Raw genomic sequence first — 27,848 nt, forward strand, 5'->3', positions numbered from 1 at the left:
AACCTTGTTTAAGCTCACTGGTCCCTTCAAAATACGTGTATAAAAATAACGAAATAATGGCAAAACATTTTTTTATCCTTAATAAGATATTTTATCATGAAAAAACAAATGTAAATTTCTTTTTTTTCTATAAAAAAAAAGGTCGATTAGCAGGAAAGATTATTTTTTAATTTTCTGATAGTTAACCTTTAATTTCTTTTTTCTAACTTGTATAAAATACTAAAATCAATATTCTTCAATCACTTGAGTGAAAGAGAATGAATATAAATCAAAATGAATTTAAACAGAAAATTTTGTTCATTTATAATAAATGTCAAATTATTCAAAAAAAATGAAAGAATTATGAAATATTATTTCAAAGAATTTTAGAAATTTTATTTTAACTCATTAAAATTGTTTCATTGACAAACTCGGTTCCAATCTGCTAGAGTTATTTTGTGAATTTGAAAGTTCAATTCTGAACTACAAACAAATATCAAAAGAAGAAGGGACCTGAGGGTTCTAAATAAAGAGAAAATTTTAACTCAGCCATCGAAAATTTAATTTATTACGTAAACATGCGTGCCTCTAATTGTAAGGGTTTATACAGTTATTTGCTAAATAAGTGTAAATCGTTGCTGAGAATGAGTTATATTATAGTTACTAGTGCAGCATCAAAACATTGAATACACAGTTAGTTAATCAAATAAGTAGTAACATGTTTTATACTGTTGGATTTGAAAAAGTTTATCATATAATGATATATTATAAATACATATTTACAACAAATTGCTTCATTGCACATCATGAAAATAGACAATGTTTTAAAAAATATATATACGTAAATAGATTGTATAGAGAGAAAAAATGATTTTTAAGGCATAAAAAAGCGCATTGTTTTTAACGGATAAATTTTTTATATGAAATTTATAAAAATCATTAATAATGTTTTACAATAATAACATTATTTTCATTACAATATTACTAAGCAATTATTACATTTAATACATAGTTATTAAATGAGATGTAATGTTTTATAAAGAGAAGAGATAATATTTATTGAAGAGAATTAAGCGTTATTACTATTTTACTAGAGTATATTTTAATAGATGAACATTTTTTTTCTTAGAGAAAAAAAAATGAATTGAAAAATATTGAGATATAACTTCAATGTTAAATGTTTACATCTATTCATTCAATATTCAAACTATATTGAGTTATGCTTCAAAATAAATTCTAATAATTGTTTTTTTCATTCGTAAGTTTTCTTTTATTTGAAAATTATTTTATCTCTCGCTTTAGAAACAATTGTAAACAAAAGAAGTGTATCAAAACGAAGATAATCAATGGCTTTGCTATATTTTTAAGCAATGTAAAATTTTATAAATAAGTATAAAGTAAAAATTATATAAAGCTATGAAGGAAAAAGTTGCCTATCATGGAATAAATATCGTTATTATATAAGTCGTACTATCTATAAAAATGCATTCTGCTTTCAACAGCTTTTTCGAATTCTCATATGAAAGACTTAAGTGTGATATAAACTAGATGAGTAGTGAAAATGGTGAATTATTATTCCCTGAGCTTATAATCGTTTAGGGTCGAGTGATTCTCTTTCATGTCAATCAATAATACTTTCATTCATCGATGAAAATTGTAAGGATATGCCTTAATACATCAAATGCATAGGTGGTTTAATAAAAACCACAAATTAGAGAGAATTTAGTAAAAAGAATCTCTTTCATAATCTATCGAGTCTCATCGATTTCTAGATTCTCTTCGCTTTATTCTGATTATTTTTAAATTAGAAAATACTTGATAGAAAAAAATTTGCGAGCTATAAACCAGTATAAAATTATAGGAAAATTTCAGTATTAATGTATATTTTCATTTGGACGACAGTAAAGTTTTATTAGGGAAATACAATCAAATTTTTATTGGATTAAAGAAGTTCTCGACTTATTAATATTGATCAGACTTTAAATATAACCTGTTAAAAATAAATTTAATCGAATTTGTTTTAATCTAATCTTCAATTTTAAAGATTTTAAAATTATTTTAAGAAATTTAAGAACAAACTTTTATTGTGAATTATATAACATGGAAAATTATTTTTTCAAGAATAATGGAATTATTTAGAAACTTCGAAATGGTGTAAAATTTTTGAAAGATCACATTTATATTTAAATTTGAGAATGTTTAATATTATTAAAAAAGGATGATTTAAGAGATCCACAGCTTAGATTTTCAGTTCGTTATTTAAAATTTTTTATCACACGAGTTTTAAACTTCCATTTTAAGAGAATATCTTTATCAAAGCTGTTACAACGTAGTTATCTTGCTTTATAACCTTTGAAGTCACAGAAAAATTTTTATTCTCAAAAGCCTAATAATGACATTGTAAAAAATACATTTTTAACTTTTTAATGATATCCGATTTATTACTGACTACTCTTTTTTTCAGTGTTCAGTAGTTAAAGAGTTCAAAGTCAAACATAATTTTATTGCCCCCAATAGCTAATTATCCAAGTAAAAATATAGGAAAATGAAAAAAAAAAAATATTAAATGAAATAATCAATCTTGTGTGGCATTTTAAATAAATTCTTATTAGGCTTCATTCTTTTTCCTGAGGAAAGAATTCAACATTTGTCAAATAACAAGAGATCATTTCGTTTCTTCTCCTTTCGTTATTCACAGGATGATAAGAGATAAAAGAATTTTAGTAAAAGATCTCGAAACGGGAGATTACAAGCTTTGAAATGAGCTCCTATTCATTGGAATTTGATTTTTTTAAAGAAAATGATCTTTCAAAAAATACTCAAATTTCCATATTTCTAGTAATTCTTTTGTTCTTAAAAATTTTTTGGAAATTACTATATACATTCATACTTTATCAGAGATAAGAAAATTATATAGTATTGTTTTTTGACAGTCGATTTATTTCAGTTATACATGAGAGAACGACTTTTTTTTCATTTAATTTATTCAAATTCATTCTGATTTCTTCCACTTCATATTTGACAAAAGCTATCAAGCTTTTGGAATTTTTAGCATAGTTCACGAATTGATGTACACTTTCTGTCGCTTCTATATTAATTCCATCCAATTATTTCAATGTAAATTTAACCCATTTTTTAAACTTTGAATACAATTACAAAAAAGAAAGAAATGGTGCAATATTTAAAATTAATTAGATAATACAATCGCGACATGTTTATGTAATAAAATATGAAATTACAACGGTCTAAAGAATAATAGAAATAAAGACAGATAGAATTATAAAATCTCTCATCCTTTCGTCCCTTTGCATCTTATGGAGGGTATTGCAGTGGCACCTGCAATGCGCCAAACTTAATCTTCCTCCGCTCTTCTCTCCACTCTTGCTCCACTTCATCCCCACTTATTTATTGTACAATTTCTTTCATTTTTGAAAAATATTCAAGGACAATTTGAATCGAAGAAACATTTTTCAAGCAGCCACAATTAGCTCTAGTTGATAATACATTTAACTGTTGAGTATGTTTTAATTTGTAAAATTTTCAAATGAATACTCTGGAAAATTATAGTAATCTTAATAATTTCTTTTCTTATTAATCATTTATATGATAAAATTAAATTTAAATACTTGTATTAATTTTTTACGTTATTATTATAACTTTTAATAGGTAAAGTGAAAAATTTAATAGATAAGAATCATTCTGAAAATGAATGAATTTCAAGAAAAAAGTCTAGAGAAAGGAAAATTTTTTTCCAGACCAATTAAATATTTATCACACCTAGAAGCTTCTTTAATTACAAAAAAAAAGAAAGTAATTTTAAAATGCGTTAGGATTTTTTATTTTCTGTTCACCATCAAGTACTGTTAATTTATTTACTGGTCTGCTAACTCTATTTATTTTGTAAGAGGAAGAGATGTAAAAAAAATTATTGGCTCAAATGTCTGTCTAGTATATGTAAAACCATAGTAAGAGTAATGTAAAATACTAATGTTATTTCTCCCCGTGTTAAAAATTGACACATCAATTATGCCCAATTTAACAATCGATTGTTACCTTTAACATAAATATTTAACTAGATCTAATTAAAGCTCTAGAACTTCGACGCCAATCTAGAATACATATCCAATTCACTTGCTTTCGCTGTAGAAATGAATGTTCAACATTTTGATATAATTATATAAGCAAAAACGGTAAGAAACTGCAAAAAATTGCTCAAGGCATATTACATTTATTATATTTGCATGAAAAATATTGGATTTAACACTTTAGAAATAAAGATATTATCAAACTAATAAAATATTATTACACACTGTTAGAAAAATGACGAAATACAATTCTGCTGAAAGTTATCTTTATTGATAGTCGTTTGAAATTTAATATTTATTTCATTAGTGAGCTAGAATGAGTAGCGCTTCAAATTAGTTTATTGAAGAAATAAATGAAACATCAATTTATTGTAAATTGTTCAATGCAACTCTACAATATACCATCGAGTAAACTATGCTTTATTGTGTTTCTGTTATTTTTTTGTACTGAACAAAGTCAGTTTAAACAACTATTGATTGAATGCTTTCGAGATTACTAAGTATACTGTTATATTAAATTTTGAAAAAACAAAATGTAAAATAATTAAATTCATGAAGTATATGACAATGTGTAATAACAGAAAATAATTATGCATTTGGGCTGTGATTATTTATTAAAAAATATGCGAGTTATATACAATAATTCAATTGTAAATTATAAAAATGTACTCCAATATAATTAATTCATTTAAAATTGCCAAAATAAAAAAAACAGTGTTCAATGAATGTAATATTTTATGTAAGTAATTGTTATTTGATGGAACCATCAGGATGAGAAAGAGTAGAATAAAAGATAAATAATAAATACTCTATATGATTATGCACGGAATGAAATAATTTGTCTGAAATAAATGGTTATTAAACATTAAATTATGAGTGAGTTTATTTTTAGTTGAAATTTCAAAATGTTACTGCAACTTATAACGAATAAAGTTTATGTAGGTATTTATTTATAAAAATACATACATTATGTATTAAGATTACTTATGTTATCTATTATTATTTGTGTTTCGATCATATTCAATTTTATGGTTGTTTATCAGTAATAAAATAATAGTTAAAAAATTGTTTAAATATTTTTCAAGTTATGATATTTATGATTATTAAAAATGTAAACAACAGTTTGATAGATGAATAAATTATTATTAAGACAAATATTCCTAAAAAAGATCTTGATTTTTTTCCATCAAAATAATTTTAATTTAATAGATTATGAAAAACAAAAAAATACACTTTCAAATATTTGAAAAAATTACATTTATTTTATCAATTACAGATGTGTTACCGACTTTCGGTTATTATTAGTTGTTTAAAAGGCAGATGGCAGCTCTTTAAATTTCTGTTATGTGATGACTGATATCTGAATCGTAATTTTTCATCAGATTTATCAAAATGGCAGCGAAAAGCGGTGGTAATATTGACTGGTCATCAGTTATAAAACCAATTTTAGCTTCATCTCATGGCTCTTTCGACAAAAGTGAAGTTCTAGAACTAGTAAAAGCAATAATAAAGAGGTAAGACAGCTATTTCTACTGTAACAATCGCTATAAATACTGCATTTGAAAAATAAACTTTTGCCATTGTGGATTAAGTTCACATGTTAAGAAAATTTACGTTTGTCATCGATTTAATACCTTTGGTGTTAATTTAATATCATTTTACAGTGAATCAGAATTCGAATCACACGAAGATCAATACGAAGCTTTTTATACGTCTTTTGCAGTATTAGCTGCCGATTACATCAGTGGCTGTGCTAGCACTCGTAAGTTTCTAAATGACCTACTAGATACAGATATTTTTTATTATCTATATGTAGATATTATTATTGATCGTCATACATTTTAATTTTAATTAATTTATTCTCATCTTCATTAAATTTTCAATTTGTTTATTAAATAAGGATTTTCATGCCTATTATGGAATTAGAATTTTTTTTCACCGGTCATGATAGCTACTCTTATATTTCTCATTATTTTTATTTTACAGTATCTAAAGGTCAATTTGCAACAGTATGTCAAGCCTGCAAAATTTTATTAACATATTTAGTCGGCAAACAACCCGGCGATGGATCATCTACAATTTTGACCATGAAGCAATTATTATTGTCCATCAAAGCACTTTGTACTGGGCAATCACTCCTTACAAAGACAGAAGAGGTTGTATTAATTGCTATCATGAAAAATGCTAATGTTCCATCATACGTAACCTGTCCAACTACAACCGGTGAAAAAGATACTTCACCTCAACCCATAAAAGAGCCAAAACGTGCACGAAGTGATCTTTCTACATCAATTCTTGAACAATTAACAATGCCGTTACAAGATTTTGTCCCTTCTTTTGCACTTACATCTGGAACATCAACAGAAAATAATAAAAACGTCAGTACATCAACTGGAAGTGATACAAATAATGAAGTTAAGGTTTGTGAAATAATTCTATTCTTGATTACAAATGGATAATGTAATGAATTACATTTAACAAAAAATTTCTTAATTTTGCAGATGATGTTTATTACTAATAATATAAACATACTCCAAAACATGGGAGCTGGTGATACTTTACTTGAAATGTGCTGTAATTTACCACATTTATCACGATACATGCGCAAATATCAAGCTTATATGGGTAAAAAAGGTCTTAGTTTACCAGGCAATCATGCTGAAGCTCATATAATCAGACATAGTCTTCATTCAGTTGTAAATGATATAAATATTGTACATACTGTAGTATCTTTGCCAGTTTTGGAACCATTAACATCTACAAAACTGAAAAAACTATCATTACTGACAATGTCTTGCTTATACTGTTCAATCGCGAATGCAACTGCTTCAAGTATTGTTGGAGTATCTAATGTCGTATCACCAAAATGCAGTACAAATAACGCTTCAAGTACTCCTAATAATCAAAATACAACAAAGTCTGAAGATGACTATGATTCTTTAGCAATTACAGTAGTAGAAAAAAGTTTAGAAATTTTTGGATTAGTATCAGATATTATCAAAAAGAGTACTCGAGCAGGAGGACACATTTTACAGAATCATTTGTTAATTGGTGTTTGGCTTTTGGTGGCCGGATTTCAAGTTCAGCTAACAGTTAGTAGCTTCAGTAGTACGACTGATAAAAGCAAAGAAGAAAAAGGAAAATCTCCAAGTAAAGCAAGAGATGGAACGTCAAGAATAAATTTAATGAAATTACAACAAGGATTTGGCGTATTGTCAGTGGCACTTGCATCGCATGCATTAACGTTAATGAGTGCATTACTTGAAGATGCTTCAGTAGAAACTATTGAAAACCAAGTTCCATTAGAGCCTGCTCCTCTTGACATCTTAGCAACATCAACAGCCCTTCAACGAGCAATGACTTTTCTTCAAGAAGCTCCATTAAATCATTTATTGTTTTATCTGGCCACAATTAGTTATCGAAAAGTATAATACCATTTCTAAATTAATAAACGATTATTTTTCATAAAAAATTGATCAAACTATAATTAATAATATTTTTTAGGCTTGTACATTAAAGAGAGTACAAAAACATCCACAAGAAGGTGACACATTGAGTCAATCAGATTCTACAACTTACTACGAAGATCTTCTAAGTTTTTCTGAAAGTTCAACAGATGAAGGTAGAAGTTCATATCAAACTCATTTATCATTCGTGTATTTATTTCATTTTTATTATGTTGCTGTATTAGTCAATCATAGATATATTCATACCAAGCATGTTACTGGTGATTGGTGAATATGTTCAATATAAACCTGTAATTGTATATCATTTAGATTGTTATTTTGTTAAAAACTGTAACTCAGTAGTTTTCATTCTATTCATCTTACTAACTCTGTGGGGTATGTTCACTATGTAGAACAAACTGTTATGTCGGTAGAGGAGGACAGTGAGCCTATCTTGGGTCTGTGGTTTGAGGAGACTTTATCTCCTTCGGAAGGATCACCAACAAATACAACCAAAGAAACTAATAACGAACCCAGTGCAGAACGTGTGACAACAACTATTGTTCCTGATAATCGCGAACCTCATGGAGTAAGTTATTACATACTTTAATAATATCTTTTGTATTATAAAGATTCATAAACAAAGTTTTTATACATTTCTATTTTTAATTAATAATTATTCTAGTATATTTCCTTGGCAACACAAATATTCCAATTTATGAATAAACACTTAATTGGAAGCCGCATATCTTATATCCGAGGATATGTCATCAATGGTTTAGTCGAACAACAAATGGTTATTTTAGCAGCAATTATCCGAGACTTAGATCATGAAACTGCTAGAACAGAAACAGGAACGATTTCTGTTTTCTACGGAGCAACGTTGGGAGCTATGTATTCTGAATTTTCTCAGGCTTTAAGTCGATACACCCACAATTTATTGGCACGTAATACACTAAGTGAATCATTACAGAATACTTTACTCCAACATTTAGGAGTAAGTCCGTGGACAACAGAAGGAGGATCTTCATCTTCATGGCCATTACAAGTTTATCCAAGAACACTTAGTGTTTTAGCCCAAATTTTGCTACTTAAACCACAATTAGAAAAAGAAGCTGCATGTATCAGTATATGGCAACGGTTGATTACAACTATGGTAGAAAATGTATGTAATCCTCCTGTCACGTTTGAACCAGAAAATGAAGATCTAAACGTAGAACATGCGCAACTGTTGTTATTTTTGTTCCACTCACTCAATTTGATGCAAAAGAAATCAGTATTATTAGTGACAGGCAGTGGAGCTGTTCGATGTAGTGAAGCTGTTAAAGCTCCTATGAAAGATTCTCAGATATTACATCTTTCCCGACTATTATTGCTGTTAGAGTATATGATGAGACATTTGTATGATGCTCCGCCAACATTGCTTGAACAGGTGAGAATTTAATTGAAATCTGATTATTTTTTACACAATATAAAAAAAAACGCATTATGTTTATTCCGGACATTAGACATAACTTCTCATTCTGGATTTTTGTTTTTTTTTTTCTAATTTTAAAACCATAAAAATGCAAAAATATTTAATAAGCTAAAATTTAGCTTAGTGAGATAACAGGGCCACCAGATTGACAGTAAAAGCTGCGTGGTAGTATAAGTCTCGAACACACACATTCCAAAAGAAATAAATATTTGATATAAAATAAATTTGATAAAATATTTTCTTCATAACTGATTTGACTTTTTCAGGTACAATGGAATCTTCTTTCTGCAACAAGTTTAGTTTTGGATTCCAAGGATGGTAATAAACAAGCATCAAGAATCTATACTCCATGGAAAGAAATCGAAGATAATTATCCCAAGAGTGGTTCTCAAGATGAATTTACCATGCGACCACGTTTTTACAATTTAACTAATGCTGATTTTAACAATCAAGATACACCAAAATTAGATGGACTGGCATGTAATTTCGTCTTAGGTACTCCGGATAAATTAAAATATCCGCTTCTAGTTGATGCATTGATTGATATATTAAACGTTATCAACCAAACGAGCATGCCACGCAAATCTCACGATGGAAAAGATAAAATATCAATGATTGGATTATGCGGACTTCAATGTTGTTTTTCTATTTGCTGGAGAATTCTATTAAATCTTCCACCATCAACTCCATATATGGATAAACTAGCACTTGGCGAAGAAATTCCAGCAGGGCCAATGTTATTATACTCATTAATTTGGGGTCCTCGAGCTGCTTATAAAACTTTTACTGGATGGATGAAAGATTGTCTTGTAAAACAAGGAATGTACACTCAATATGCTGAAAATCTATTAAAAACTGTTTCGTCAACAGTAAACTCTCTCAAGTATGATGTTACTTTGGCTAAAAATTGCATAAAAATTCTTAAACCCGAACTTAATCCATCAGATAAAATAATGCCGAAGTCTACTTTACCTAAACTTAGTTCCTTAACGATCTTGGCAGCAGTAATTGGAAAATTACAAGTTTTAATGGATGAGAGTATTTCGAAAACACCCACAGATAATATCGAAACTAGTAAAAGTCTACAATCAACTGAATCTTCACCATCAAATACAAACAAGATGATTATAGACATTCTTCCGCATGTACTATCTCTGACCGAAGCAATTTTAGCTTCCTGCCAATCTAGTGTACTTTATCAAATGCATGAATCTTCAGAACCAGCTGGAAAATATACTTTACGCGATTATCTAATCTTAGATGGCATCATACGTGTTGCTGGTGCTCCTTGGGCTACAGAAGCTTCTTTGATAAGTTTATTACCAAGCAATATTCGATCAGTATTGGATAAATGGAAAGCTATAAATGTATCTCACATTCCATGGAATACGTATGCTAACGATATAATACCTGCTGAAAGTTATATACTAGCTACTGTGAATCATCACATTAGTACTTTATCTGAATATGGTTCTTTTACTATAAATCCATCATTGAAAAATTTATTGCACTCATTGGTATCATTTCTTCTTGAATATGTGACACCAGTAACTGCTCCAGAAAATTCCGAAATACGTAATCAAGTGATTGATGTATTAATCCCACTTACTATGGACGCCCGAACGGAACATTTACAAGAAATGGCTTCAAAAGCTTTAACTAAATTATTTGGAAATGCAGATAATGAAACAAAACAGCTAAAAGAGCATCTTTTTGTTCTCAAATATACTTATAACGTAATTTTAGATTATACGACAAATAACGAAGAGTCGATTAATATTTCTGTTGATGAAAAAATTTTAAAACATTGTATACAGTATTGGGAACAGCTTCTTGATAGTCCGATTGGTTGCAAAGCTTTAGATCAATTATTTGAACCGTCGTCTGATAGAAATTTAGTTTATGTTTTATTGTCAATTGCATCGCCACAAGCGTCACAACCATTTAATTCTCATGTTCTCCACTTCTTTAACAAATTATTCAAAACTGCTGAAAAAACAACTGATGGTTCACTTGATCGTCTATGTTGTTCAGTTTCTAATTTAGCAAACGTTGAAAGTGGAAAACTTCAAAACTGGTTAAGACATTTGATTTTGGGAGCTGGAAGTAATTCTACAAATATATCTCCAGCAGATATTCCAACTTCGAATACAGCTACAACCACAACAAATACTGCTTCAGTTGATCCATCCACGTCTGTACTACTTGAAGCAGCTATAATCAATGCAGAGGAGGCCGCATTGTTATTAAATCCAGTACCTAATTATCAGCCAGCGATAAGTACACACGAAGATAATCAGATAATGCAAGAGAATAATCAACTACTTCAAGCTTTGACAAATTACATCGTTAAGGCAAACAGTTCATTGGGAGATCATGTTTCAGTAACGATTCTTCAAGCCCTAATTCCCTGGGGCTATCATATGCTATCATCATCAATTGAAGGAGTTGGTTTTCCAGAATTAATGCAAGTTATGTCAACATTAGCCGATGCTGGAGCTGATAAAGGCCATGTATTACTATTTAAAGCTGCCACTGATTGGGTGGAATTGTGTAAACAACAGTTGATGAATAAAGATCCTGAAATGCTCGATAAACCATTCGCCTACATCGAAGCAGGCTGTTGTGTTTTGAACTATATTGCAGATATAGTCAGCGCAGTTTGTCCTACACAATCATTGACTCAAGATCGAGCTATTAGTCCACCCTGGGAGGGTTCTGCTCCAATCAATGACTTGAATGACAGTGATTGGCTCGATGAACTAGTTCATGAGGATGAAGATAGTGCAGCTGAAGATTCTGATGAAGATAGTCTTTGTAATAAACTTTGCACCTTTACAGTAACACAAAAAGAATTTACTAATCAACATTGGTACCATTGCCACACTTGTAGTATGGTTGACGGAGCTGGAGTTTGTACAGTTTGTGCTAGAGTTTGTCATAGAGGTCATGATGTAACATATGCTAAATATGGAAACTTTTTCTGTGATTGTGGTTCAAAAGATGATGGATCATGTCAAGCATTAACAAAAAGAAGTCCGCAAAGCTCAGAACATCAAGCAGGCTCTAATTCTACCTATCATAATTCAAATGGGAGTGAAAGTAGTGTTCCTATGTCAAGTAGGTTAAGAAGACGAGCGACAAGTCCTGTTCATTATGATGAAAAACTAGAACAAAGCGGAAGAGATAAACAAAAACATGTTGCTCTAGCTAAACAATTAGAAGGCTCTAAAGATTGGGTATTATCTCAATTGTGGTCTAGTGGATTAATTTCTTCTCTAGTTGAGCTTACAAAGACTCTATTACCTGCTGTGAATTTATCTTGTCAGAAAAATTCTCCAGTTGGATGTCATACACGAGCTCAAGCAGCACTAAAACAATTACATACATTAGATAAAAAATTCGAACACACTGATCAACTAATGTTATCAACATTGGGATCCCAAGAAGGAGCTTTTGAAAATGTGAGAATGAATTATTCCGGAGATCAAGGACAAACAATTAGACAACTTTTATCAGCTCATATGATCAGACGAGTAGCAATGTGTTGTTTATCTTCACCTCATGGTAAGCGTCAACATCTTGCAGTTTCCCATGAAAAAGGAAAAATAACTGTACTCCAATTGAGTGCATTATTAAAACAGGCAGACTCTTCAAAACGAAAGTTGACCTTAACAAGATTAGCGTCCGCACCGATACCTTTCACAGTCTTATCAATTACTGGTAATCCATGGAACGAGGACTTTTTAGCAGTTTGTGGATTGAAAGATTGTCACGTATTAACTTTTAATAGTTCGGGAACTGTTTCTGACCATCTTGTCCTTCATCCTCAACGTGAATTAGGAAACTTTATTATTAAAGCCATGTGGTTGCCTGGGTCTCAAACTCAATTAGCTTTAGTTACGGCTGATTTTGTAAAAATATATGATTTAGCAAAGGATGCTCTTAGTCCTCAATATAATTTCCTTGTGCCAATTGGAAAAATTAGAGACTGTACATTTGTACATACTGAAGATGGAGTATTTTATCTTTTATTAATGTCATCTGCAGGATATATTTATAGTCAGGCTATGAATGAAGAAAGCTCTGCCAAACATGGACCTTTCTATGTTACTAATACTCTAGATGTTTACCATCCAGAAATTAAAGATTTTGGACAAGTCGGTGGAGGAGGAGTTTCTATTTATTATTCACATGCTTTACAATTATTATTCTTCAGTTATGCATGTGGGAAAAGCTTTATAGCACCATTAAAGAGTTTGGATTCTGACATTACAACAGTATTTATGATAAATTTTCAAAGTAATAAAACAAATGGCAACAAATCAAATAACAATCAACCTCAGCCACTTTGTCAATGGAGTGAAGTTGCAAATCACCCAGGATTAGTTTGTTCTGTACTACAAACAAGCAATAATCCTGTAATATTGATGATAAAACCAGATGTTGTATTAATACAAGAAATAAAAGTCATCCCTAAAGCAAAAATAATGGATATGGTTGCAATAAGACACCCAAGTTCAAATGCTGAACATAGAACTACTCTTATTCTTCTCTGTGAAGACGGCAGTTTGAGAATTTATATGGCTTCAATGGAGCAAACTGGATTCTGGATGTCTGCAAATGTTCAACCTATTGGACCGTTATCAGTTATAAAACAGACAAAGAAGAAGAAAGCTACTAAAGTTGGAAAACCGTCAGGCTCTGTTTCATTTCCAATAGACTTTTTTGAACATTGCCAGTTGATGAATGATGTTGAATTTGGCGGAAACGATTTACTTCAAATCTATAATGTTGCTCAAATAAAACATCGGTTAAACACTACAGGAATGTATGTGGTGTCAACTAAAGCTATCGGATTTAATGTTGAAGTTACGAATAATGATCCTACTCTTGTAATGACGGGAATTCGAGTTCAACTAGGAAGTCAAGATGTACAAAGAGCTCCGCTTTACGTTGAAGTGTGTATATTTACGTTTAAATTTATAAAAATGACTTATTAATGTGTCTATAAATTTTGCATAAAATTACAATTTGAAAATATTTTCAGGTATTTGGCAGGAGTATACGAACTTCTTGTACGCGCAGTCGATGGTTTGATATTCCGTTAACAAGAGAAGAAAGTCTTCAAGCTGATAAAAAATTAACTATTACCTTTGGACTTTCTCAAGACCCTGATGTTATCATGGTTGATTCAATAAAAATGTAAGTTTATTTATCAATTTATTGAAGTTTTATTTTAATTTTTTCCTATAATAGGTATTTAATTATATTATCGACTAAATTTTAGATATGGCAAGACTAAAGATGCCTTTGGTTGGCCTGAAGAGCCAGAAGAAAATCCAGCTGGATCAACAACTTCAGCTCCGGTCGCTTCAGGTTCTGCCATGAATAATGAAAATGAAAATGCGATCGCGACGCCTGCACCTTTAACTTCAATTGACAAGTAAGTAATTACTCTTTTTCAATCTACTTTACAGCTGTTAATAATTATCCGACAAATAATGGCTTAAAGCTGAGAATTACTGCTTACATATTTTTCTAAAATTGTATTAAAATGAAAATTTTTTGGCTTTTTCTGGTTTATGTTATTACCATAAATTTTTTTCATTATTTCGAAATGGTATTTTTGAGTCAATACTTTAAAGTTTTATTTATATTATAATGCATCAGACCACATAAGGATTTTGTGAATATTGAAAGGTAAGAGATAAATGTCCAAGTGCATGTACTATTTATTTTTTCCTTTACGACAGGAAAAAATTTATTTTATAATTTAACAAGCATTACCTGATCTTATTTTATGGAATTCAAATATTTAAACATAATTGTTTAAAATTATTATTAATATCAATATATTTATAGGATGGTCTCTAGTATCCTTGAAGTCTTAGAATCATCATTTACCTTATCACCTAACGATGAAGGAAAATTACTTTTGAGAAATACAGCAATAGATGTAGCATCACGTCTTCTTACTTTACCCACACCGCCTTTAGTCCAGATACATACTACAGCTCTTCTCGCTGCATTACATAACTCCAAAGTAGCATATCATGCTCACAAAGTAAGTAAATAAATTTTATTATGACTCCGTGCATAAATAAAAGTAACTTTAATCTATACTGAATTTGTAGTAATTCAAAGCAATTTGAACGTTTTAACACAAATGAAAAAAAACAATGTATATAAAAATTTACTACATCAAATAATTTTATTATTTATTTTAGGATCATGTTCTTCTTACACATGTCTTGGAATCTCTAGAAGCCATGCGATCTGTCAACGCTACATTAATGGATGCTGAAAACTTTTATAGATTGATACTTATTGTACGGAGTATTGCAATTTCACGACCTCAAAATTTAGCCAAATTTGAAGTTGATCGTATCGCACAGTACAGCCAATGTAAAGATAAAGATAGTCAACAACATCTTGTATTACAACTAATGGATATATTATGGATGCTTCATGGAGCTTATCCAAAGAATCTAGCTTTAGCACCAGTGGTAGTACCTGGATTAACGCATACTGAAGCAACAACTTATGCAATGGTAGAGATAATTCACTCTTTAACACTATGTGATGTAGAATGGAATTCCGGTTTAGCTGCTAAATTATACCTCCAGTTGCTTGTATCAGAAGATATTCCAATTAGCTTTAGCGCCAAACAAGCAATTATCAGAGTACTCAGACCGCGGTTTAAACGAAGAAGAGTATATATTCCAAGTCCTCCGCACTGTAGTACACCTGGAGCTGCTGCTGAAATAGAAGAAAAACCAGATATAATTTCCCAAGGAGTTCAAGAAAATAGAGAACTTTCACACCAATTAGATGTTGAAGCAGTTGAGCCAATGGTTCTTCTTGGAGCTGATGTTAATCCAGCTGTTGAAGGTGCACAAGCCCCAAATCCGATTGAAGCACTTCTTGGACCAGGATTTCCACCACTTTTAGACCTTCCTGCGGATGCTGATGATGAGGCTATGGTAACATTAGCAATTGCTTTGAGCCTTCAAGATGAAAATGGAGCAGATTTGCAAGCTTTACAACAAAATTTCCAACAAGGATTGATTCAAGGTCTTCAAAGTCTAAGTGGATCAGCTTTACAAAGTTTCCAAGCTCTTGCTGCTCAAGGATTAGGTCAAGTTCAAGGAGTACCAGCACAGGAAGCTGGTCATTATTCCGATACAACTACTTCAGCCGGTGGTTCTGATGATGAAGGATCTACAGCAGCTACAGATGGAAGTACTTTAAGAACATCTCCTGCAGAACAGACTGGTAGTGGTGGTAGTAAAGGTAGTGAAAGTGGTGGAAGTGAAAGTGGCGGTAGTGCTGTTGATAGCATAACTGGTGAACATAATGTGTCCGGAAGAAGTTCAGCTTACGGTGATAATAATGCAGATCCTGTACCTCAAACTAGTACTAAAAATCCATCGAAATCGGAAACAAGTTCTGTGAGTGCTCCTGCAACTATGACTCCTGCTGAACAAGAAGAAAATGGTGAACAAGAACAAGTAGAACCAGATTTAGAAGTTTCTGGAGAAAATGCATCAAAACTTCACGCTGTGCGTCTTTCATTATTAGAGAAGTTTACCAAATTCATACCTCAATTAAGCTATGTCTCAGGAGTTCATTCTATTCCATTCATGCAAGTTCTATTAATGTTAACGTCAGATTTAGACGGCCAAGAAGAGCGTGATCGAACTTGCATTGAAAATTTACTTCAAGTTCTTGTCGATGAATTGAATATGGGTAAACCGGATACAACAGATGTTAGTAAACGTACTAAAAAACGTGAAGTTCATTTAGTTATCATGCGTTTCTTAGGTGTGCTAATGTCAAGATCTAAATGTTGCACTAAAACTCAGCCAGAAAATTCCAACTTTGTTTCTCAAACAACAGCAGCTATTCTTAGCAAAGCAGGAGTTATTGAATATTGTTTAACATTACTGAAAGCTCTTTTAGAGTATTGGAAATCAACCTCAACTGAAGATAGTGGTACAGTTATTGGAGGTCAATTATTGAAAGAACATTTGACAACATCTCCTCCTGATATGTCTCCTTTCTTTTTAAGACAATATGTTAAAGGTCATGCTACTGATGTTTTCGAACCATATCCTCAATTATTAACAGAAATGGCCTTGAGACTTCCTTATCAAGTTCATAAATATGCAGAAAATAATACAATACATCCATCATTTGAACAACAAGCTTGGTATTTCTATCTTTGCGAATATATGATGCTTTACCAAACACCATTTATTAGACGTCAAGTTCGAAAGCTCTTGCAATTTATCTGTGGAAATAAGGAAAAATATAGACAATTACGAGACTTACATGCTCTTGTTTCTCATATGCAAAGTGTTCAACAATCATGCAGTGCTGGAGGATATGATCCAGCTGATCCTTATGTACTATCAATAAATCTTCCTTATGATTCTTTGGTTGAACTTATGGAACACCTAAAATGTTGTGTAGAAGTTGCTACCAGTCGTACAGGAAACTGGCAACGATTTTGTCTTAAACAAAATACTATATTATCATACCTTTTTACAATATCTACTCTTCTTGATGAAGGTGTCAGTTCTACGGTGCTTCAACTTCTACAATGTGCAATTTGTGCTAATACTAAGCCAAAAGATTCCAAACTTAAAGAATCTAAATCAACATCAAATTCTAAAGAACGTCGCGATCGAGCTAAATCAGAAGATTCAGATATAGAAGCTAAGTTTGAAGAAACACAATGTGTCAATTTAGTTGAGCAACTGCAAAAACAAGTTTCTCCAGCTTTGCTAACTAAATTCATCAAAACATTTTTATTAGAGACCAATAATACAAATGTACGGTGGCAAGCTCATTCATTAATTCTTGCTATCTATAAAAATAGTGGGCCATCTGATCAAGAAGCTTTATTAGATTTACTTTGGCATCTGTGGCCACTTCTACCAGCTTATGGAAGGAAAGCTGCTCAATTTGTCGATCTTCTTGGCTACTTTTCACTTAAAACTCCAGACGCTGAAAAGAAGATGCATTTGTACATGGAACAAGCTGTAGCAGTTCTTCATGCACAAAATCAACTTTTATCTCGTCATCCTAGCGCTAATTTGTATACAGTACTTGCTCAATTTGTTGAGCTTGATGGTTATTATCTCGAAAGTGAGCCATGTTTGGTTTGTAACAATCCTGAAGTTCCAATGGCGACAATTAAACTTTCCTCAATTAAAGTTGATTCTAAATTCACCACAACAACTCAAATGGTGAAATTAGTTTCCAGTCATACCATAAGCAGAATAATTCTACGCATAGGTGATCTGAAACGAACAAAAATGGTGAGAACAATAAATGTATTTTACAATAATAAATCAGTTCAGGCTGTTGTAGAATTGAAAAATAAACCGGCAATGTGGCATAAAGCTAAAAAAGTTACTCTAGCACAAGGTCAAACTGAAGTTAAAATGGAATTCCCTCTACCAATTGTTGCTTGTAATTTAATGATTGAGTATGCTGATTTTTACGAAAATATTCAAGCATCTTCAGAAACTCTCCAATGCCCTAGGTGTTCTGCAAGCGTTCCTGCAAATCCAGGAGTTTGTGCTAATTGTGGTGAAAACGTTTTCCAGTGTCACAAGTGTCGAGCAATTAATTACGATGAAAAAGATCCTTTCCTCTGTCATGCTTGTGGTTTCTGTAAATATGCTAAATTTGATTATACATTGACAGCTAGACCTTGCTGTGCTGTTGATCCAATTGAAAATGATGAAGACAGAAAAAAAACAGTAGCAACAATTAATACATGGCTAGAAAAAGCAGACAGAATTTATAAAACTTTGACATCTAACAAACCAACTTTAGAGATGTTTTTGATGAAAATAGCAGAACATAGATCGGATCGAGGAGTTGAGGATACTATTCAAGTATCTGGAAATATCCAAGTGAATCGCACAATTCAATTATTAGCTCAACGGTACTGTGGTGACTGTAAAACATCTTTTGAAGAATTAAGCAAAATAATCCAGAAAGTCATTGCTTGGCGAAGAGAACTAGTGGCTTATGACAGAAATCATAGAGGAGTACAAGTACCATTACCTAATTTAACAACCGAAAATGTTTCAAAGGAAGAAGTAGTTCCACGTACAGGGAGATGTTATGGATGTGCATCAGCAGCAACAGAACATTGTCTTACTCTTCTTCGTGCTTTGGCAACGAATAATGCTGCAAAAGAAGTACTTTGCAGACAAGGACTTATTCAAGAGCTTGTAGAACATAATTTACGACGAGGAACAGTTCATACCCAAGAAGAAGTGAGGCAGCTGCTTTGTCTAGTGACACGAGATAACATTCAATCAACTAAAGAACTTTGTTCGTTGCTAATGAATCGAATAACCATGACATTAAAGGGTAGAGTTGCTACTTATGATTTAGCAATGGCTTTAAGACACGAAATGGCTTTACTTGCTGCTTTGGTACAAAAAGAAGATTCTTGTTGGGAGCAAAAACTGCAATGTGTTATGCAACTATTCCTGCTGGCTTGTAAAGAATCAAAAAGTCCAGTGGTTATGGAGAGTCTTATTTTACCTTGTTTAAAAATTCTTCAAGGTCTTATCAAACCTGATCAACCAGTATCTAAGAAAAATAAAGACAAAACAATAGAATCTTTAGCTACAATTCAGCCTCCTGAAGATATTAGTATTGATATAGCAAAATGGCTTAATGGAGATTCTAAGCATTCATATTCTGAATGGGTACATAGAATGCCCGCTAAAAAATCTACTCCCGCTTCACATAAGTCTTTAAAAAAAGATGAAGCGAGAATAATATATTTAATGGAAAAGTATGGTCATCGATGGTATTATCGTTGTACGCGTTTGAGAGGAATTCAACCGCTTAAATTTATTGACGGTGCATGGTTGAAAGAGGTTCTTTTTAATCCCTCTTCAAGACTAGCTCGTCAAGTAGCTTGTAATATGGTGGAGAGTCTTTGTCAAGGTACGGAAAGAAAGAAGAAGATTCTGATTTTACTTACAACTTATTTAGAAGAATTGAGGACGGCTGGAGAAAGTAGTGCAGAATTTTTATCTTTATTTCAAAGTCTCATTCGTCAATCACCTTGGAAACAGTTCTTAGCAGTACGAGGAGTAATGACAACATTAGCAGATTTGTTGACACGTGAAATAGAAGAACTACATCAATTAGAAGAAACAACTTTAACAAGTGATTTATGTCAAGGGTACTCTCTGAAAATGCTAACTGAATTATTAGCGACATTTTTAGAACAAGAGAATATTAAACAGCAATATAAGGGTAGATTAGTTGGCGCAGTTCTGAACGGATATTTATCTTTAAGACGATTAGTGGTACAAAGAACTAGATTAATCGATGATACGCAGGAGAAACTTTTAGAACTTTTAGAAGAAATGACTTCTGGAACGGAAGAAGAAACAAAAGCATTCATGGCAGTTTGTGTAGAAACTGTTCAAAAGTATAGTCCACATGATGTAAGAACTCCTGTGTTTGTTTTCGAAAGACTTTGTTCAATTATTTATCCTGAAGAAAATGATGTTGGCGAATTTTTCCTTACTTTAGAGAAAGATCCACAGCAAGAAGATTTTTTGCAAGGAAGAATGCTTGGAAATCCTTACAGTAGTTTAGAACCTGGTCTTGGTCCACTCATGAGGGATGTTAAAAATAAAATCTGTCAAGATTGTGAACTTGTAGCTTTGCTAGAAGATGATACTGGAATGGAACTTCTAGTCAACAACAAAATCATTAGCCTTGACCTTCCAGTGAAAGAAGTTTACAAAAAAATTTGGGTTCATGAAGGAGGAGAATGTGATGCCATGAGGGTTGTTTATCGAATGAGAGGTTTACTTGGAGATGCTACTGAAGAGTTTGTTGAAACTTTAAATGCTAGTAGTGAACAAGAAATCAATAATGAAGAGGTTTATAAAATGGCCAATGTATTAGCTGAATGTGGAGGTCTTCAAGTGATGCTTGACCGCTTGGCTGCCATTCAAGACATAAGTCGTGCTCGACCTCTACTTCAAGTATTATTAAAATTATTCAGATTGTCGGTAAAAGTAAAAAAGAATCAAGAAGTTTTAAGTAGGCCTGAATTAGGAGCAGTAACCGTTCTTTTAGAGGTTCTTCAAAAATGTCTTCTTACTGAATCTGATAACACTCAAGCTAAAGTAACAGAACAGTTATTAGATATTATGGAAACAATTTTAGCTAATGCTACTTCTCAACCTATAGAATCGTTTGAAGAATTTTCAAAAACCCTTGGAGGACCAGAACATATCAAAGCTCTTATTTCTTGTACTCAATCAGCCGCAGTAAGACAAAGCACAAATGTTCTAATTCATCTTGCACGTGTTCTAGCAGCTCTTACTTATGGAAACCAAGAGAAAATGAGTGTCTTATATGAATATTTTAAGCCAGTACTCAATTTTTATGAATTCGATTATGAACATACACCAGATGATGAACAAAAATTGGAACTATTTTGCGTATTAACTCAAGGAATCGAAAGAAATGCAATTGGAAATACATTAAAAGACTATTTTATTAATATGGGAGTTGTTAAAGATGCTTTTGAATATATCACTGTCTATGCACCTTGTGTAAAACCAACATTACTGCGTACTGATAGTGATGAACTCAAAGAGTTTATTTCTAAACCAGCACTTAAATACATCCTCCGTTTCTTAACTGGTCTAGCAACAGATCATGAGCCAACTCAACTTGCAGTATCTCAAGTCACAATAAGTATAATTCATCGATTGGAACAAGTTTCATCAGATGAGCATGTAGGATCTCTAGCTGAAAATCTTCTTGAAGCACTTTGTACTAATAAAAAGGTAGCCGAATTGATAGAAGATGCTCGTCAGCATACAAGAAGTGAAAAGAAACGTTTAGCAATGGCAATGAGAGAGCGACAATTGGGTGCTCTTGGAATGAGAACAAATGACAAAGGCCAAGTTACTGCTAGTGGAACAATTTTACAACAAATGGAGGATCTTGGAGACGAAACTGGGCTCATTTGTGTTATTTGTAGAGAAGGATATAAGTTTAAACCAAACATGGTTTTAGGAATTTATACATTTACTAAACGTTGTAATATTGAAGAATTTGAAACAAAACAAAGAAAAACTATAGGATATTCAACGGTAACTCATTTCAATGTCGTACATGTAGATTGTCATATGTCAGCAGTACGTTTAGCAAGAGCAAGAGATGAATGGGAAAGTGCTGCTTTGCAAAATGCTAATACAAAATGTAATGGATTACTTCCTCTTTGGGGACCTTTAGTTCCGGAATCAGCTTTTGCTAGTTGTTTAGCAAGGCATAATACATATTTACAAGAATCAACAGGCCATAGAGATATTTCTTATACATCAACAATTCATGATCTGAAGCTTTTATTGCTCAGGTTTGCTCAGGAAAAGAGTTTCCATGATGATACTGGTGGTGGAGGACCTCAGTCTAACATGCACATGATTCCTTACTTGGTACATATGGCTTTATATGTGATGAACACAACTCGATCTGGAGGTAAAGAAGAACAGCAGCTATCAAACTATTTAAGATCTTCACCTACTTCAGCATGGCTGGATAGCTGTTACGAAGCTGAAGGGCCACTTTACCAAGCGACACTTTCTCTACTTGTGCACTCACCCACTCGTTGGGGAGAAGAAAGAATTGTTCATTTAAGGAGGCTTATAATTCTCGCTCATCAACGTCATATTTCTCCTTCAGGTCCCACTAAAACTGTTTCAGACATTACAGTCAAGGATTATTCAGTTTATAAAAGCGTTTTTGTTTTCTTTGGTCTCATTGATGCCATATATACATTCTTTTTCAAAAGTGCAACTTCTTCAGTTAAGATCACCTCTTCTCAACAATGGTCGACTACTTTGGCTGATTACATTAGAGAGAATGATGAAGCCTTGATGAAATCCTCTGAAAAAGTTCTTGCAAAGTATAGAGATGATTTACTACCGTGTGCGTCATTTGACGAATTTTGTGATGTTGCTGGTAAGTTTTTATTATCGTTATTATTATTATTGTTAATTCTGTTGAATAAACTATACATTCTAATGCTATAATAATTTTTTTTAAGGTCTACTTGATGATATTTCGGATCTTGCGTCATATATAACAGATATGCTACGAGCACTTGCTTGAAAGACACACAAAGTCATCTTTCCAGACTACATTTGATTAAAAATAAATTTATGAAAATTAATAAATTGTGACTAATTGAATTGGCTTTTTTAAATAAATATAAACTATTGTAATGCCTTTTTAAATGTAATAAAACGCTCGAGTATCATCGAAAATAGTATTGATGTCGATGGTGATTATTGTCTTGATTCTAAAATATTTCTGTGTATTCGCCTTTTCATTTATACATAGATTAAAATAAAATATAAAAATTTGTGCTTAAATAAAATATTTGCAAACATGATAAATATATTAATGTTTTTTATTTTTAATTTTAATAATTGGCATTATTCAAGCATTAATTAATATTAATTTAAAAAATAATAACTATTAATATTTATAAAAGTTATGAAAACTTAGTCAAAAAATAATTTATTCACAAACTTCAAAAAAAGACTTAATGCACGTATTATGAATTTTTATTATAAAACGATTGTGTAATATATTTTGAGTAATTATATAAAATAATTTTCATTTGTTTACAGTATTTTTTAAAAATTTATACAGACAAAGTTTGATATTAAATTTTATTATAAAGTTATTCACGTATCACTTTTCCATAATTTAATGGTTTTATCGTTTTCTAAAGCTGCTGAAGCAATGATGTTATCAGTTGGATGACATGTTGTACAGAGAACTACATCAGTATGCCCTTGAAGTTTTTGAACAATTTCTTTCGTTTGCAAGTTCCAAATATAAACCATATTGTCTTCTGAGCCAGAAACTATCCACTGAATAATAAAATAAAATTAGTTAACCAGAACTAATTTAAAATATTTTGTAATAGTAAATATAATGATTTTTGTTACGTACTTTTCCTCCTGTTACAGAAAAATTCGCAAAAATACAATATTTCTCATTTCTATGACCTGTATACGTTTTAAGACATTTTCCTTTACTGTAATCCCAAAGTTTTAATGTATTATCTAACGTTGCTGCCAGTATATATTTTCCGTTTGGTGAAAATTTAACAAACGACACAGGAGGATTGTCATCATCGATTAAAGTTTTCAGACACTGCCCCGAAGCCGTATCCCAAATTCGACTGAAACAGAATAATATATCTTTTTATTATCAAATAATTTAATAAATTTATTATTGTAAAAATTTACCATAATCCATCATAACTGCTAGATACAATTAATGACCCGTCTCTATTGAAATGAACAGCACTCACTGGATCAGAATGCGCGGGTAATGTTTTCAAACATTTTCCCGTACGAACGTCCCATATTTTTACGCTTTCATCAAACTAAAAACAATCAATTAAATAATTAAAAATATTTCCGTAAATTACTGATAAAATAGAAATAATTTTACTTTTCCTTACCGATCCAGAAACAATAAGATTAGATTGCGGGTTGAAGTTACAACAAAAGACGTAATTACTATGTCCTTTTAAAGTTTTTAAACATTTACCCTAAAATAGCCGTAAAAATGGAATAATAAATAAGTAAACAATATAAAATAATAATTCTAAAGAATCACACAAAAAAGTAGTTACCGAACTAAGCTCCCATATTTTCAATGTTTTATCATCAGAAGCTGAAACTAATAATCTACTGTCACTAGACCACGCAACATCGGAAATTCCTAATTTATGTCCAGCTATAGTTTTTTCAAATTTTCCATCATAGGAACCCCAAATTTTTATCAGCTTATCAGCAGCTGTAACATTGAATAATAACGTTAGTTTATTTGAACATAAAACAATAAAAACAGACAAAAATAAAACTCACAAGAGCTAGCAAGCCACTCTCCATTAGGACTGAATTTTACTGAAGATACAGCTTTAGTATGACCAGCAAGAGTGTATTTTAATGTATAATTAGGTTTCTGTAATAGCAAATAGTATTGTTAAAAAAAAATATTAATTTTAATAATATAATGCAATTATTGATAATCTCACCACAGCAGAACTTCCTTTTGAAGTTGCACTTGTTGGAGTAGAATTATTCATAGATGCCGGATGCCCCGGAGAAGGTCCTAATGGAACCATCGTTATTTAAATAATCTAAACACTAATTTAACTTTAAATTATTGTGAAAAAAAACAAAACAAAATGTTTAGAAGAGATAACCTCTTCTAAAGCGGCTTTACAGTAGTTTAATTCTGCTGAAATTTTACTCTTTGCTATAATCACATTATAAAACTTTTGTACTGTTAAATTATTATGGATGATAATTTTGTATAAGTTAAAAATTAAATAGGATTTTAAAAAAATAATAGTATTAATCAATGCACCAATACAGGAGGCAAAACAGCTTGTTTCGAAGGAATTTTTAACTCGATTATGCAGGGCCGAGCCTATGGTGTCACTACTGTCTATTGCTATAGTCAGAACCATTTTTAATGTACACTCGGCGTCATTAAGGCTGGGCTGAAGTCAGAAAGGCGACTGATTCCCCCTATCCAAATATATGGGTTCGGGAAATTTCTAATTTCTTCGCCAATTTACGATTATTTCTATAAAATTAGGTACCAAATTACAGAGGAATTAATGCCGGACTGACGTAAACAACAATTTTTTGTATGTAGTGAATATTTTTATTAAAAAAATTAGAAAGAATAATGAAAAAATTATGAATTGACTTGCCGCGCTTAAATTTCAAGATGGCGGCCACATCATTCAGATGAAAAATCACTAATTATTTCATTTTTATACGTTTTTCGCCCAAAATTCGTGTTTGCGTCAGTCCTTGCCACCTGTCTGAATGTCAAAAAAATCAATTCATAGTATAAAATTGAATAATTTAGAAATAATTAGAAATCTTGTATTCCAGATGATATTCTCCGGAAAATTAGTTTGAAAAAATTCTGATAGGTGACAGCATTATGCTCGCAGATGACCTCAGTCATTCATATTGAAAAAATGCTCAATCCGTATCCAGAACTGATGGTGCCCTGCATTTTGGTGAGTAATTTGTGTATGAGTGTGTACGGGTAATATATGTATGTGATGTAAACATAGTGTATCGCTTTACAATGCCTTATACTTTGATGACTATTGCAGTTAGAATAAATAAAAATGATGATACTCATTTAACATTAATTAATATAATACCTGAAAATAACTTCAACAAATATTCATCCATTATCATCATTTTTATTAGGTATAAATGTTAATAAAGAAGCTCAATTCCAAGTCGGCGTATCCAAGCATGTAGTATAAAAACAAATACACATAAACTCAATATCGAGATTATGCTGGCCATGTGGTTAGAGCGTCAGAGTTCTATTTTGCCGGGCAGGGTTCGATCCCAGTCATAATCACTTTTTTTCTACTTTATTCGTTAGATTAGCATGTGATTACAATATTGACACGCCATAATTATTCCTTTATAACGATTTGATTTTTTTTTCTCTTTACTCATTAAATTTATTGACGCTAAGTCGGAAAATATTTAAACAGAGCCATAAACTTTTTTTTTGTATAAATACATTGATAATAGCCTGTGTTTAACAACTTATACATCTTTACATATATTAACAATTTTATGTTATTAAAATGTTATTAACAAGTTAATCATATTATTATTAACATTGAAAAGTAGTTCAAACAATCTGTGGCGAGTACCGGCACTTCCCCGGCAAGCTCTACCCCCACTTTCTGTGCCCAAGCCTGCAGCTTATAATTTTTAAGCATATATAATTATATTGAAACCATAATAGCTCAGTGGTTACAGCATCGATCTTTTATTTGGCTAAGCAGGGTTCGATTCCAGTCATGATAAAGTTTTTTTTTTCTTTTTCATTTGTTAGATTTGCATGTAATTATAATATTGACATGCTAAAATGAATTCTTACTAAAGATTTGATTTTTTCTTCTTAATTATTTATGTAATTTATCGACGTCGAGTTGGAAAACATATGAACAGGGTTATTAACACTTTTTTTTACTATAGCTATATGAACGTAGCTTTCTTTTAAGCAGTTTAGAAATATTTAGAAGTAGTTGAAATAATCCACGGGAATTTCCGGCACTTCGCCGGCAAGCTCTATCCCCACCCTTCGTACTCAAGCCTGCAGCTTATAATTTTGAAGCATCGTTAATATTGTTGGAATCATATATTATAATAGCTCCAAAGAATACAGACCCATAGAAGCCCAGGGCAATAGGATTTAATGTCGCAGTAGAACGCTCAGTACTAACTGCGACCACAGATGTCGCAGCAGTCCAAATGAGTAGGCTGGAGATGGAGTGGCCAGCAGTCGTTGACCAAACGTCAATCGAACCAGTATTGAGTCAGTATGTAGATGAATGTTTGAATTTTTAGGTGATTTAGATAGCAGTAAACAATGATAACATGGATGAAAAAATTCATTAAAGAAACAACTAGGTAAACCACTAATCAGAGCCAGGTTATATTTCCGAAATTCTCGACTATTTCCAATTAGGATATCGCATTTTAAATAATGCAAATTTCGAATAAATGACAATGGAACATGATTTTTTCATCTTTTATAATTGAGAATTTTTTTAATTATCAACATTGAAGAATAAAAAATGGCAAAATTATGAATATCAGTCTGATGTAGAATTCTGTATAATTAAAATATCGAAAAGTCGGAAATCAAGCTCGCAGGCAATTATGAGAGCGTCCATTTTAGGGGAAAAAGTGCTTAAAACATAACTTT

The 27,848-nt window shown here is 31.5% G+C and overlaps 2 protein-coding genes and 1 non-coding gene across 7 annotated transcripts; 2 read left to right on the forward strand and 1 right to left on the reverse strand.

Annotated features, from left to right (window-relative positions):
* Positions 1 to 5,456: 5,456 nt before the first annotated feature.
* Positions 5,457 to 23,458, forward strand: poe (E3 ubiquitin-protein ligase-like protein poe). 2 transcript variants are annotated; one of them, XM_035089047.1, is made up of 13 exons: positions 5,457 to 5,578; positions 5,729 to 5,826; positions 6,051 to 6,484; positions 6,566 to 7,489; positions 7,569 to 7,686; positions 7,924 to 8,099; positions 8,196 to 8,942; positions 9,254 to 13,948; positions 14,038 to 14,192; positions 14,278 to 14,433; positions 14,853 to 15,054; positions 15,218 to 23,021; positions 23,107 to 23,458. In XM_035089047.1, exons 1-13 carry the CDS (start codon positions 5,457 to 5,459, stop codon positions 23,169 to 23,171), a joined length of 15,696 nt encoding a protein of 5,231 aa, XP_034944938.1. In that variant the 3' UTR covers positions 23,172 to 23,458. The 2 variants fall into 2 exon arrangements, with proteins under 2 accessions (XP_034944938.1, XP_034944940.1); XM_035089049.1 differs by having other exon boundaries at positions 7,945 to 8,099.
* Positions 9,042 to 9,174, forward strand: LOC118070452 (small nucleolar RNA U109). The gene has a single exon (XR_004690783.1). It is a non-coding gene; the product is annotated as a small nucleolar RNA U109 (small nucleolar RNA).
* Positions 23,459 to 23,723: 265 nt separating the features above from the next.
* wds (WD repeat-containing protein wds) lies at positions 23,724 to 25,514 on the reverse strand. Of its 4 annotated transcripts, none has more exons than XM_035089042.1 (8): positions 25,455 to 25,514; positions 25,120 to 25,196; positions 24,950 to 25,046; positions 24,715 to 24,878; positions 24,541 to 24,630; positions 24,323 to 24,462; positions 24,024 to 24,255; positions 23,724 to 23,941 (listed from the first exon to the last, which is right to left on the reverse strand). In XM_035089042.1, the coding sequence occupies exons 2-8, from the start codon at positions 25,168 to 25,170 to the stop codon at positions 23,753 to 23,755; spliced, it is 963 nt and encodes a 320-aa protein (XP_034944933.1). In that variant the 5' UTR covers positions 25,171 to 25,196; positions 25,455 to 25,514; the 3' UTR covers positions 23,724 to 23,752. The 4 variants fall into 4 exon arrangements, with proteins under 4 accessions (XP_034944933.1, XP_034944932.1, XP_034944934.1 ...); XM_035089041.1 differs by having other exon boundaries at positions 25,291 to 25,504; XM_035089043.1 differs by having other exon boundaries at positions 25,461 to 25,475.
* Positions 25,515 to 27,848: the final 2,334 nt, after the last annotated feature.

Source organism: Chelonus insularis, unplaced genomic scaffold (assembly GCF_013357705.1).
Source record: "Chelonus insularis isolate UGA/USDA-ARS -01 unplaced genomic scaffold, ASM1335770v1 contig_59_pilon, whole genome shotgun sequence".
Classification (NCBI taxonomy): domain Eukaryota; kingdom Metazoa; phylum Arthropoda; class Insecta; order Hymenoptera; family Braconidae; genus Chelonus; species Chelonus insularis.